General features: G+C 46.0%; 5 protein-coding genes across 5 annotated transcripts; 3 read left to right on the top strand and 2 right to left on the bottom strand.

Moving 5' to 3' along the window:
- Window positions 1–1,028: 1,028 nt before the first annotated feature.
- Window positions 1,029–1,342, top strand: N7509_012544 (uncharacterized protein; the record flags this gene model as incomplete). Its single annotated transcript, XM_056637181.1, has 2 exons — window positions 1,029–1,228; window positions 1,288–1,342. The coding sequence occupies 2 exons, from the start codon at window positions 1,029–1,031 to the stop codon at window positions 1,340–1,342; spliced, it is 255 nt and encodes an 84-aa protein (XP_056483211.1).
- Window positions 1,343–3,287: 1,945 nt separating this feature from the next.
- On the top strand, window positions 3,288–3,675 carry N7509_012543 (uncharacterized protein; the record flags this gene model as incomplete). The annotated part of the gene is made up of 2 exons (XM_056637180.1): window positions 3,288–3,509; window positions 3,571–3,675. The coding sequence occupies 2 exons, from the start codon at window positions 3,288–3,290 to the stop codon at window positions 3,673–3,675; spliced, it is 327 nt and encodes a 108-aa protein (XP_056483210.1).
- A 584-nt stretch (window positions 3,676–4,259) lies between these two features.
- N7509_012542 (uncharacterized protein) lies at window positions 4,260–6,284 on the top strand (the record flags this gene model as incomplete). The annotated part of the gene is made up of 2 exons (XM_056637179.1): window positions 4,260–4,462; window positions 5,462–6,284. 2 exons carry the CDS (start codon window positions 4,260–4,262, stop codon window positions 6,282–6,284), a joined length of 1,026 nt encoding a protein of 341 aa, XP_056483209.1.
- Window positions 6,285–6,778: 494 nt separating this feature from the next.
- Window positions 6,779–10,514, bottom strand: N7509_012541 (WD40 repeat domain-containing protein; the record flags this gene model as incomplete). Its single annotated transcript, XM_056637178.1, has 2 exons — window positions 6,779–8,776; window positions 8,835–10,514. 2 exons carry the CDS (start codon window positions 10,512–10,514, stop codon window positions 6,779–6,781), a joined length of 3,678 nt encoding a protein of 1,225 aa, XP_056483208.1.
- A 705-nt stretch (window positions 10,515–11,219) lies between these two features.
- On the bottom strand, window positions 11,220–11,654 carry N7509_012540 (uncharacterized protein; the record flags this gene model as incomplete). Its single annotated transcript, XM_056637177.1, has 2 exons — window positions 11,220–11,340; window positions 11,443–11,654. 2 exons carry the CDS (start codon window positions 11,652–11,654, stop codon window positions 11,220–11,222), a joined length of 333 nt encoding a protein of 110 aa, XP_056483207.1.
- Window positions 11,655–12,390: the final 736 nt, after the last annotated feature.

The following is a 12,390-nucleotide window of genomic DNA, read 5'->3' as shown; positions in this document are numbered from 1 at the left end:
GTGTGGCTTCTCATCCCTGCCAGCCCTACTTCACGATATGCCATATCCAGTAATTAATTATCTTGGCGGGTATTCATCTCCACACCGGGGATCTACCCTGATCTTCTGTTATATTACCCGTGGCGGTGCCCCAGGCTACTCGCCTTCGAGGTCCGCAATACGGGCCAAATAGATCGACTACGCCTCAGACTCCCGAGGTCAATATCGGCATCGCACCTGAGTCGGCCATATACCCTCTCATTATGGAGAAGAGACATTTCCTCAATGTCAGATTGATGGAGGCTACCCTTATACCTTATATCCACCGGACTAGCTCACATCAACCCCCCCCCTTTGGCTTGCCCTCTTGTCTTCTCAGAAAAGTTTCAGCTAATGCCTACTTTCAAACTACGTTGTTACGGACTACTGGACCTTAATACGGTACCTACCGGCTTATTCTGGAGATCAAAGAGCCCTCAACTCTTATGGGATTTTATATATAAAGCATTGAGGGAAATTCTGATATTGAGTGACTTTGAAATCCGTCTGCGTACTCTTGTACCCATGCGAGGAATAGTTTCCTTTCTCTTCTCTCCTCTCTTGCTCTATTACTTTTCGTTTAATGCCAGGTCTTCAGTTCCTTTTCACATCAGGTTGCTTGTACGCACATTCCCTCATGTGTGATTCCATGGACTCTGTCTGTGGTACCACCTAAATAGCAGGAGAGGACCTCGCTCACGCGCCGGGAGCAGTTATCCGGGGTTTCAAATTACCTTGCGAAATACTGCTGGCAGTGTGCTATATGAATTATAAAGAAAGAACCTTAGATCTCGATCACAAAACGGCAGGAGCAATGGCCGGACCCTCGCGCCTGCCATTATGGAATTACATTCACTGGGAAGTTTGTCTTGTTTCCTTCCATCTAATCTTCTTCTCCTGTTCTCCTATTCTCATCTTCACCTCTTCTACAACCTAGACGATTTCGATTTTATCCACCACCACTTACTGATCTGCGTTTACTAAAATCTCAACCCAACCTGACCATCATCATGAAGCAGCTTGAGTGGCTCACTTTCCAGGTCCTTGAAAGCGGAATTTACGACCGACTCCTCCTAAATACTCGCCTGAATATCAACCGGGGTGATGCGAAGTACAAGGTTCTCATCGCGAACAAGAGCGAGAAACCAAATTGCAAAATGATTGAGGCCGCCCTCATTGCAATGGGCAAAAACCCACAACGCCCATCCTGGTTTGTTGTTCCTGTTCTTGTCATTTGAGGAATTATATTAGCTAACGTCTACACTTAAGCGGTGTGGTCGCGGATGGCTTGGACGGTTCAATGTACTGGATTATCCTGGATTAAGAGGTGCCTCATGATGTGTACCGATCTACAGATGATGGGTGATTACTTCGGACACAGGCAGAGTGGATCTTCTCCTTCAAGAAGGAAGACCTACGATTAGAGCTGAAGCAATCCAGCCTGTTTCAAATTGCAACTCTCTGATAGAACCTTCCTTGGAGGAATAAGGGAGGAAGTTACTGCTTCTGTTTTTGCTTTTTTTTGTTCTTTTTTACTTTCTTTGTTCTTTATCCTTGTACTTTGAGAAAATATTTTGACATTATCCTTATTACTATGCTCATTTTTATTAATATCTTCCTCCTCTTATTTTTCTCCTTCTCCTTCTTCTTCTAGGCTTATCAGTTTTGTCAAGCAGCTACTAAACGTTGTCTAATTTGCATCTTGATCTTTGTGCAGCTGAGAAATCCTATAAAGCTTAGTGTCTATACTTCACTATCTTTCACTTTATATATTATTGTTGCCATTTTGATTTAAAATCAAAACGCGTTACAGGATCTTCAATAAAACCTCCTATTTTCTGAAGTCATATATGAGGAACTGGCAGTATTACTGTACCAGATGCTTGAGAGACCCCTCGCTACTGATCAGGTACGGCATATTCGTGGAAATGAGCTGAAGCAAGCGACTCAGCTCTTAATTAATTGACCTCATTCTGAGATTCATCAAGGCTCACCTAGGTAACAAGCTCTACCAGAGCCTCAAAGCCCCTCGCCAAAATTTAAGTGGATCTCGGCCGCCCTGATTGCACTCGTCAAATGCTCAAGACGCCCATCCTGGTTTGTTGTTCCTGTTCTTGCCATTTGAGGAATTATATTAGCAAACCTCTACTCTTAAGCGGCATTGTCGCCGATGGATGGCAGAGCCCTCGAATGGGTAATATCTACTGGATAATGCTTGAGTATGCGTAAAGTACCCATGTGGGGGACGGTGCAACTCTACTGGGCTATCTTGGAGAAGGAGGTGCCTGCTGTCGAGGCTTACTGGGGTTCTGAAAAGGCAATAAACCTGCATAAGGCGGACTAGAATGTTGATTGGGGGGATGAGGACTGTCGTTCTACTTGTCTTTTTACTTGTCTGACTTGTTGTTTGATTTGATGTTTTATTTTTTTGGTTTATTTGTCCGCTTATCTTTCAATTGTCAAATCAGGATTTTTTAAGACTTGTCACAGATATTTTCCCTCTGTTTTCTGTATGTTAGTGTCCTGTTGAAGATCTTTTGGCTAGTAGGCGACCTGCAGGGGGGTGTTGAGACTGTGATACCTCAGCCTGCCCAGGTCCGTCTATATTATCCCTCCATTGTCATATTAATCTACACCTTACATCACCTCCGACTTCTATTGTCATCACCCGCTAGTGGCGAGACGGAAGGATGAGATGAAATATGGTGATGGGACTCAGTAATTGGAAAATTTGCACTCGCGCGTACAAGGTCGGTTGGCGACGTACATTTGCACTCATGAGGCGGAAGTTTGCTTTTGTCAAATTGGTTTTGTTTCGCTACAGAGATTGTTCCGGGATAATCCATATGTACCAACCGCAACATGTTTCTTTGATATTTCGGATAGAAGGGCCTGCTAATATGACTAGACCAGAGGTCCTAGAATCTTTTTTCCTACTTCAAACCACGAAAATCAAGTTTCTCTATAGTTCGTTGTTTTGTCTTTCGCGATCAAGAATCCAGCTAACATGTACTGTCAAATTAGGGGTAGTGCTGTATTTATTATGAAGCCCTGAAGACAGACCCTGAAACCGTTGAAACATTCACTACTAGTAGAAAGCGGAAGGAGCAATGGCCGGCCATTCCCACCTTTCACCTTCTAAAACTACTCCTACTAGTAGTACCAGGCAGAGAGGTCTCGCCAAGTTCCTTCCTTCCCACCTTCACCTCCTCTTTTACACCTTCAGCAACTTGAATTCCGACACACAATCTTTACCCATACTCTTCACGATGCCCAAAAGCCTGGCCTGGTATACGTTCATGGCGTATGACGGTGAACTACCGATACCACTCCAAACAAGGACGTACCTACGAATCTACCTGGACGATCCGAGATTCAAGGCTCTCGTCCAGAACCAGACCAGCAAGTTAACCTGCAAATTTATCGAGGTAGCTCTGCAGACGACTAGCAGGGACCCAAAATCACCATCCTGGTTCGCTGCTCTTGTTCTTGTTACTTGGGGAATTATCTAGCTAACGTCTACTCTTAAGCGGCATCATCACCGACGGATAGAACATTCCAGTGTACTGGTTCATTATTGACGACTCGAACGATAAATCTGAGGACAACTCGGAGGAAAATCTGAAGGAAAAGCCGAAGGACAAGTCGAAGCCTTAATGGACGAAAATTGTTCGAGGCAGATAGTACTCGGTACCTTTCTATGCCCATAGAGGAAACTTACTTTCCTCGGGTCTTCTGTTGACTAGCTCTACTGTCCTTGCTGGTGTCTTGCTTGCTGTCATTGTTGCTTTCCTTGTTGCTGTCCTGCTTATTATCTTTATTCCTATCTTTATTGCTGTTTTGCTTTTTGTCTTCTTTCTTTCTTTCTTTGCTTTTTATCTTCGCATTTTATCTTTGTATCTGGCTAACATGCGCTGTTATGTTAGGGGTCGTGCTATATTTATTATGAAGCTCTGAAGAGAAACCCTGAAACCGTCAAAAAAATCATTAGCAAACCTTCGGCGAGAGCAATGGCCGGCCATTCCTAAAAGTAGCAGGCTTCTCCAAGTTCCTTCCATCTCACCTTTCCACCTTCACACCTCCACACCTCCACGCATCGCTCTCCTCCTTTGCAGCTTGAATTCTGCGAGTCATCGCTCAACCTCATCTACCTCCAACGTAAGGATATTACTATCCATCATCTCTCATCTCGGTCTTCCATTTTCCATTATTACTCACAAATCAACGGCGTCGCCTAGAAAATGGAGTTCCCACGCCTTATGGCGTTCGAAGTCGTCCGCCAGGGCTCCCTGCTCGTGCTGCTCGAGAGACTCGGCGTGGTTCTTTACCCAGGCACATTCGAATACGACGTTTTCATCCAGTGCGTCGGAAGCCTTGTTAGCGTTTCGCTGTCCGATGCCTCAATCCGCGCCGTCAAGGGCAGCAGATTTATTATAACTCCTTTGTTCGTCTTGATTACCTTCCTTCACCATGATTATGGCTAACATGCGCTATCCAGTGCCATCATTGGCAACGGGATAGGTTTCATCCCAATTGAGGGGACAGACCGTTCTATGGAAGTGCACTGGGCCCTTATTGCCGAAGTATGGCAATTAGGGTTCCGAGAATAAAAAGCTCAACCCTTGAGCCAGGCCATAGGCCTTCGCCTGGATTCCAAATGAGGGACGATACCCAGATGGCCCGAAGCGGCCGATTCAAGATTTTTCTACTTTCTCTCCACTTCCCGATTCTGTTTGCTTGTTTACGATTTTAAGATATTTTTGCATTCTTCAATATGAATGCTTTTGCTCTTCTGGCTCTTTGACCTGTGTTTCAAACTCTTCTGGTGGGAATGTCGCGCCTTTGGACTCGTTCCTCCTGTGGTTCATTGAGGGTAACAATTCTTAGATAACGCCCGCGATGACAACTTGAAAGCTTGATAGTCCATGTTAGCCGCAGCATCGATCATAAGAAGAAAGACATGAACGACAAACTAGTGAGAGAAGGTACCTTCATTGGCAAGAGAAATAGTAGCATTTATTGGGTACGGGTTGAGAAGCTCGCTTGAATATTCCAAGATTTAATTGTGCCACTAATAGATAAACTAGGGCATAAGGTTGAAGTGATTAAGCCCCCGCACTAGAGGTAGGCCTATGAGGGCTTTGTCAAAATAATATAGATTTGTAGAGGAGGAAGAAACTTGAAGCATAGAAAATATTGGGAGGTCCCGGGAAGGCGCAGAAATTCACAGACATTGACTGCAACTCCCACTTCCACTTTGACCAGACATTCACTGCAAATGGAAACAAACCTTACAAACCTTGGAATAACTTCAAACATGCCATTGGCTTCCAAAAACCCATCTCTTCATCCATCTACAGCATCCTCCGTCCTCCAGCCTTCCCTACCCTTGTTGACTCTCGACCAGTCTACACCCAGTCCGGCTACATTCGCGAAAGGTCAGACACTTGAGCTTAGATCTACCACAGAACAAGAGCATTCCAAGGCAGCGTGCTACCAAGAAGCACGCTGTCAATGCAATCCGCCCTCACGAACGACAACGGAAGCTCCGACGAAAGCGAGTTGGGCACGATCACTCTCCAGTCGAGTACTGCCGAAACCAGCGTCGGGGCATGCTCTCCTCCAACCAGCGCAACCAACTCTCTACCAGGTGTGAGCTCCTTCGCAAACGCACCATCCGACCTTCTCCTAACCATGCCTGGTCCACGCCCGTGGAGGCAAGCTCCTCGATGGACCAGCAGACCCGACACCTACAGAACATGATCCTTAAGCAAGAGTCGGAGCTATGCCAGCTCAGAGCTGAACTATCTCGCCAAGGCCGGGCTATTGACCTGATGTCCGAGAAGCTAAATCACACTACCTTCCAGGTCCATTGCACGACCGAGAAAGTGAATCGCATAACGGAGCAGCTGGGCCACACAACCGAACAGCTGAACCGCATGGCTGTGCAACTGAATCGCACCAATAACAAGGTCACACACCTCTTCGACGATATCACCGACCTTTATGGGCACCTATCTCCCCAAGGGGAACTGATGCACCAGGCAATGGATGAAATGTCTCAGATTCGCTCGCGGTCTGCCGCTCTCCGCAATCAAGCATCTGAGGATACACAAGCTCGTGCTCTTTTGGCCGGAAATAACGCTTCCCTCCGCGACTGGGCTGCTTCCGTCATGCCTCGCAGATGGTCTCATACGTCTACCGAAGACAGTCTTTACTGGCCTTACCCTCCATCGAACCATGGACATTCATCTATGTTCTGGTAAGCCCAGGTACAGTGTGCCAACTATGCCAAGGGGGACTATGTTTGCAAATGGAGAAGGCTATGAGGGAATGGAAAAGAGATAGTAAAACATGCGTCAGAGGATGCTGTCATCTGCAAAAGTTTTAAACCTCTTGATTCCGGATTTACTTTCATGTCTGGTGCAGAATTTTAGGTAGGGATCCAATTTCACGACGGTTACGATTGTCGCCGTTGAAGAATATTTGAAATGGTTCATTCGTAGCATACTTTCAGGCATAACGTATGTCTCCCTTCAATCATCGAAAGGGAAAGTGTGAGTAATCAAATTCTGCCCATTGTCTAGGATCACTATTGTACTCTCGCCATGGATTTCAAGACTCGAAACGCCAATCCTCATCATTGTACATGTAGTAAGAAGAAGCAATAGTACTAGTACTCCTATATGTCGAGATTGCTGAGCCCAACTTCTCAGATAGAATTGTTGTATCAATATCCAAGGCCAACAATCCTCGATTTTCAAACCCGACGACTATTCTTTTCGTCTCCCAGATCTTGGCAAGATGATTTTGTCGACTGTGGAAGCTTGATAAAGGCTTGCCTTCCGTAGCATATCCACCCATATATACTGAGATAGAGATAGGGTAGCAAATCATCAGTAGCCTCCTTTTCTTCGCTTTTTTCATGGATGTCGTTCACAATAAAAGCACCATTGCTCGACAAAACGTGTTGGCCTTCCGATGAAAATTTCAGGACTTTTCGGGGCGTCTGTAATTGGAATTTCATCTTTTTGGGTTTATGACACGGGATGTGACTGCTGATAGTGTCTCCCAGGAATTTGGAAGCCCTCAAAGATCGAGAAACGTCCCAAATTCTCAAATCAAACGGATTTCTATAAACACCTGTGCCCCAAGTAATGGATGTATAAGATGCGATTTTCTTGCTGTCTGGAGAAAAGGCAAGACAACTAAAATTGCCCTGGTTGGATTTGAGTGTCATTTTAAGAGCTCCCGTCCGGATTTTCCATATTTGAATCGTGTCCGCGTCGAAGATACCCGCGGGATACTTGCCATTTGGGGATGCGGCTATTCCGTAGACAAAACCGTCTCTTTGCCATTGAAAAGTACTGGTTGCGGCCTCCCAAATAAATACACCGTCTAGGAGCCCAACAACAATTTTCTCGTCGCCGGGTAAGAATCTTGCTGTTTGGATGCCTCCTTTGTTAAACGGCACCGGTATTGTCTTCTGAGTAACACCAGTCCCGGTATCCACAACCATGAAGTTATCCCAATGACAGCACACAATACTTTTGCCATCGTGTGAAAAAGACACCTCTTTGGGGTCTGTAAGTGATGATTCTCTCCGTTTTTCCAACAGTGTTTCCATATTCCACAGATCAATTTGACACTCTGCTGTGAAAGATATAATCTTGTCACTTGAACAAAAGGCCAACGCTTGAACAACCGAGAGGGCCTTCTCCGAGAATATCACGTGGGGCCTATTTGTCGAAAGATCCCAAACATAGATAAAGTCATGGCATTTGGATCCGTATGCGATCTTTTTGCCGTCTGGTGAGAATGCCAGACATTCTTCATTACGAGCGCCACGATTTACAGCTTCTATCAGGCTAGTACGGCCTGATATAGTATTCCAAATCAGAATATCATACTCTCTGGTGTCACCCTTTTCGAAATGATAAGCCATCTGAGATCCATCTGGTGAATGAGCTGAGCAATGGAGAAAGCCTGGGGGCTTTACCAATTTCTTCTGGAGTCGACCGGTTGCGGTATCCCAAATGCGAAATTCTCGATCAGAAACATCGCATACTACCCGATTGCCATCGAGTGAGAAGAAAAGTCTCTGGTCATAAATTGAGTGTCTCAACAAAACATGGGTCCGAAGTTTACCAGTTGCGATGTCCCAAATAAGGATTCCATGTCCAGAGACTATAGATGCGACCTGCATGCTCATCGGTGAGAGGACCACGGTTTTACCGAATCCTGGATGTTCGACTGGTATGCTTTGAACGTCTCCACTCGTGATTTCCCATGAGTGAAGATAATTTCTTCTACAACATGAAAACCAAAATATTTTTTTGTTGTCCTCTGAAAAGCACATTTGGCTGATGACGTTGTTGGATTTCAAAGAAAAATCTTGCTGCAGAATTCCCGTTGCGATATTCCATATACAGATGTGTTGGGTAGTAGGAGTACCCCTCGAATAGTTTGCGATTGACATGGAGGAAGTAGCGAGCTGCTTACCGTCTGAAGAAACAGCCCATTGTATCCAACAATTGATTTTGAATGTCCGTACCCGAGATCCCCATGTAGCTTCTAGACCAGCAACACTCCTTAGCCATGGGAGTCGGTCCAAATTTCGTTTTCTCACGACACTTGATTCAGGACTCCAAATTAAAGCAGAGGCATAAACCTGTATTGGCCATTTTTCCAGGGTAGCATAGTGCGAGGAGACAAAGCGAATGGAATCGCTAACAAAGGCAAGTGATGGAGGTTCGTCCTTTGCCAATATTGTCAGTGGGGAACATGTTAAATCCAGCAGTAGCTTCAAAACCGACCTTGAATATGTTTTCCAAATGTTGGAGAGTTGTCATGGCAACTGGGAGTATATCTAATAGGCTTAAGCATTCTAGCCACTCTAACAGCTTTGTGTGGAGGAAGTCAATGATTGTGTCCCTGCAAATCGCGTCGCTCCGTGGATTGACATGATAACTATCCCGGAAATGCTGTCCCCAGAAGGTAGCCGCGTACTCCACAGTATCCAATGCGGTGCTTTCATTATTTTCCCTCAGTGCTCTTACCGTATCGATATTCGAGTCGGGTTGTAGGTCAAGAAGGTTGACCTTCAGAGACTGAGATAGGCAGGATAGGCAGTTCAGAACAAATTCATAGTGTCCGAATGTTCCGTGGGAGTTAAAAGCAAGCTGTGTGTCTTTTCCGGCTAGATAATCTCTGGCCGACTGGTGAACGAACTCAAGACTCTCCCCTCGGAGCTTGAGAAACGAAGCACACCGAATAATTAGTGACATAAGACTCACGTCATCGTCATCTTCTAAGCCAGAAATGGCCGCAAATTCTCCCATTTTCAGTGGCCGGTATGCTACCATCATCGCTTTGAGTAGTCGCATGCACATTTGTACTTCTCTCGTCCTACCGCAGCTCAATTGTTTGAATACTTGCCTATATAGAGGTTCTAGGCCGTGTGGTGTGTTTTGAATCGCAGCCAGGGCCTCTTCTGGACAGATACCTTCAAGCCTCTTGCACACCAAACTCACCCATAAAAAGGTTCCGCCGGATCTTTCGAGGAGCTGAAATTCTAGCGTCTTCTTCAAAGCTCTTTCGTACCCATGTTGACGACCAAGTTCATTCACTTTGTGAGTTACGTAGGCTTTTACCGCACTAGAGAGACGATCTGACTCTAGCTCGAGACTCAATTGAATCTGTTCATGCCCTGCTAGCAATGCTCTTTCTGCACTGTCCAGGGGTCTGCTTGTAAGAAGCCATTTGATTCTCATAGTAGAGTGGAGCCCATTTCGCACTAGGGCCTTCAGGAATTCATCCATATCACCATCCTGGCACTCATCAAGAGCATCCAAAACTAAGTAGAGTTTTGCGCAGTCACACTGGTCTATCATCTCAAGAAGGATGTGCCACAAAGTTCTCCACGAGGTGAGATCCTGATCGAAAGAACTTTTTGCAGCATCCCATCGGGATCGCAGACACTCCATAAGGGCTGGTTGCTGGCGAAGTAACTGCAAAATCAAACCTTTCATCATGCCTTCGAGAGTATTGAATTCGTTATCCGAATTTTGGCAGAAGAAGTATGTTATCGCACTCGACTTGTCGCTGCAGAATCGCAAAAGCTCCTCGATAAGACCAATGGATATCATCGTCTTTCCCTTGCCAGCACCGCCCTTAATCCAAAGTAGGCAGACTTCATCGCCGTCCCGCCAACTTTGGTACTTCTGGTCCTGGAGAATCCATTCAAAGGATTCAGCAAGCAATTTGTCCTTGCTCTCCTTCAGTCTGTTCTTCGCAAGCCGTGGGTCTGGGCAGCGGAGGTTTCGAAGACACAATCGATCGATTTCTTCGCAACTTTGGGCTAAGCGTCGGTCAGTTGCGCACAGCGCTGTTGATTTTGGGAGCTTAGTCTTACACTGGTTGAATGTAATTGACCCTTGGTTATTTTCGACTTGAAGTCCTTGGTGATTCTCACCGAAATTAGTATTTCTTGCCATGATCAAGGTGACACAGACACAGACACAGTCAAGGGGGGTCGCAGTTGTGTTGCTAAAATGGGGGCTGGTCACTCAGCCGCAATGCTGCATGAGGGGTAAGTCTAGCATCATCAGGTGACTCGATCGTGCTGCCCCAGCCAATAGATTAACATCGCGGTCATCAGGGCTATGAGTTAATGATTATCATCGTCAACTATCGCAAAACATGAAAGCTTCATGTCGGTCCCATGTGCTTGGATCAACGGGTCGGACCGAGACCCCAATCCGTGGATGATGATAATCACGGGATTTCCCCGGGTCCTATTATTAATATCTCATGGGGAGTATCATTTCACCCTATTTCCCCAATAATTCATCACCTTCGGTACTATCAAATAATCCAAGGCGATTTCAAGCAGCTAGACTCCCATTCAAATTCCCGAACGCCTTGCCGATTCCATAAAGGATCATCACGACTAGGATCATACAACGATGAGCTAGCTAGAAACTAAACAAGCGAAATACAACCGCGTATTGCTGAAAAGGAAAGCCATTATTAACCATCTACCACAGACCCATCCATCTATTTCGCACAATCTACTCCGTACATAGGGTAGATATCACTCGAGTCACACTGTACAAGTCCGAGACGGACCCAAATAAAAACAAGAGAGATAGAAAATTGAAAGAACAGAAAATAAAAGATATCAAGCCGGTCATAAACGACTACGGCGATCCCGCACTCCCCGCACTCATCTCCTGATGACCCTGAATCTGCTCCAAAACAACCGCATAAAATTTCCCTTCTTCAGAAGTATCATGATATGGACCCGCCGAGCGAACAGACCTGCAAGTACGAATCAAATCAGCCATCTATCCAGGGTCTTCAAAACCATAGCTCCAAGAGTGGAAAAAAGAAAAACACAAGACACATTTTCACGTTACATACCACCCCTTATACTTAGGCTGATTAAAAATCTCCGTAAAAGCCTTAACAATACGCAAAGGCAATTCCAAAATATCCGGCAAAACCGGGCCCTCCCCACAAATTGGGAGACCGAGCTTGTTGACGGGTAAATAGGCGATTTCCGCCGTGTTTGCTGGATTGCGCGCTTCTTGGAAGATTAATAATCGGCGTGAGGGTTGGGTTGGTCGGGTCATGTTGCTTGTGCCTGTGCTCATTGCTAGGCTGGATTTGTGGGGGTGTTGGGGGTGTTGGGTGCGGGTTGAGTCTAGTGATGTGTCCATTTCTGGTTCCTTTGCGGTAGTGGTGTGGTGTGGTGTATTGTAGAGTATAGCTAGGCCTGGGTGTTTTGTTGACGGTGGATTCGGTCACTGCCTAGCTAGGCGCAGGCGCGGGCGCGGGGTGGTTGATTTGGATCTGATTGTACGGCAATAGCTGACGGGGAGTTTTTCTGTTTCGCATTCTGTGTGAGTATAGGTTCCTCGTGGCTTGGAGTGATTTGCGCACTGTGGTGATGTGAAGATTTTCGCGACGCGACACGTTCGGCTTATCGCGTCAAGCGCGGGGCAGAAAGGGGGAGGGAACACAAGGTCGGTGGTTTTTGCTAGAGGGCCCGCGACAGAGGGAGTCGCGATATGAAGCGAACACAGTCGGATGCGACTCGAGATTGAGATTTAAAATTTAGCCTTCCGGCTTTGAAATATTGCAGAGTGGAGGAGGCGTTGGCGTTGGAATTGGCATTGGCATTGGCGTTGTGGATGTCGATTGGATGTGGGGGGATTCGGAGGGGACAGAGGAGATCGGCGTGGAATTTTCGAAGACTGCTGATTCGATGCTGAACATCTGGGGTACATGTAGGTTAGACTTATTTGGGGGAGAAAGGGGGAGGTAAATATAAAGTTTAAATTATAGAATAATAAATGTAGCTGGATC

This window comes from Penicillium cosmopolitanum (assembly GCF_028827165.1).
Source record: "Penicillium cosmopolitanum strain IBT 29677 chromosome Unknown utg000011l:1.0-3548175.0:1.0-3550911.0, whole genome shotgun sequence".
NCBI lineage: Eukaryota > Fungi > Ascomycota > Eurotiomycetes > Eurotiales > Aspergillaceae > Penicillium > Penicillium cosmopolitanum.
This window is presented reverse-complemented; position numbering and strand designations above follow the sequence as displayed.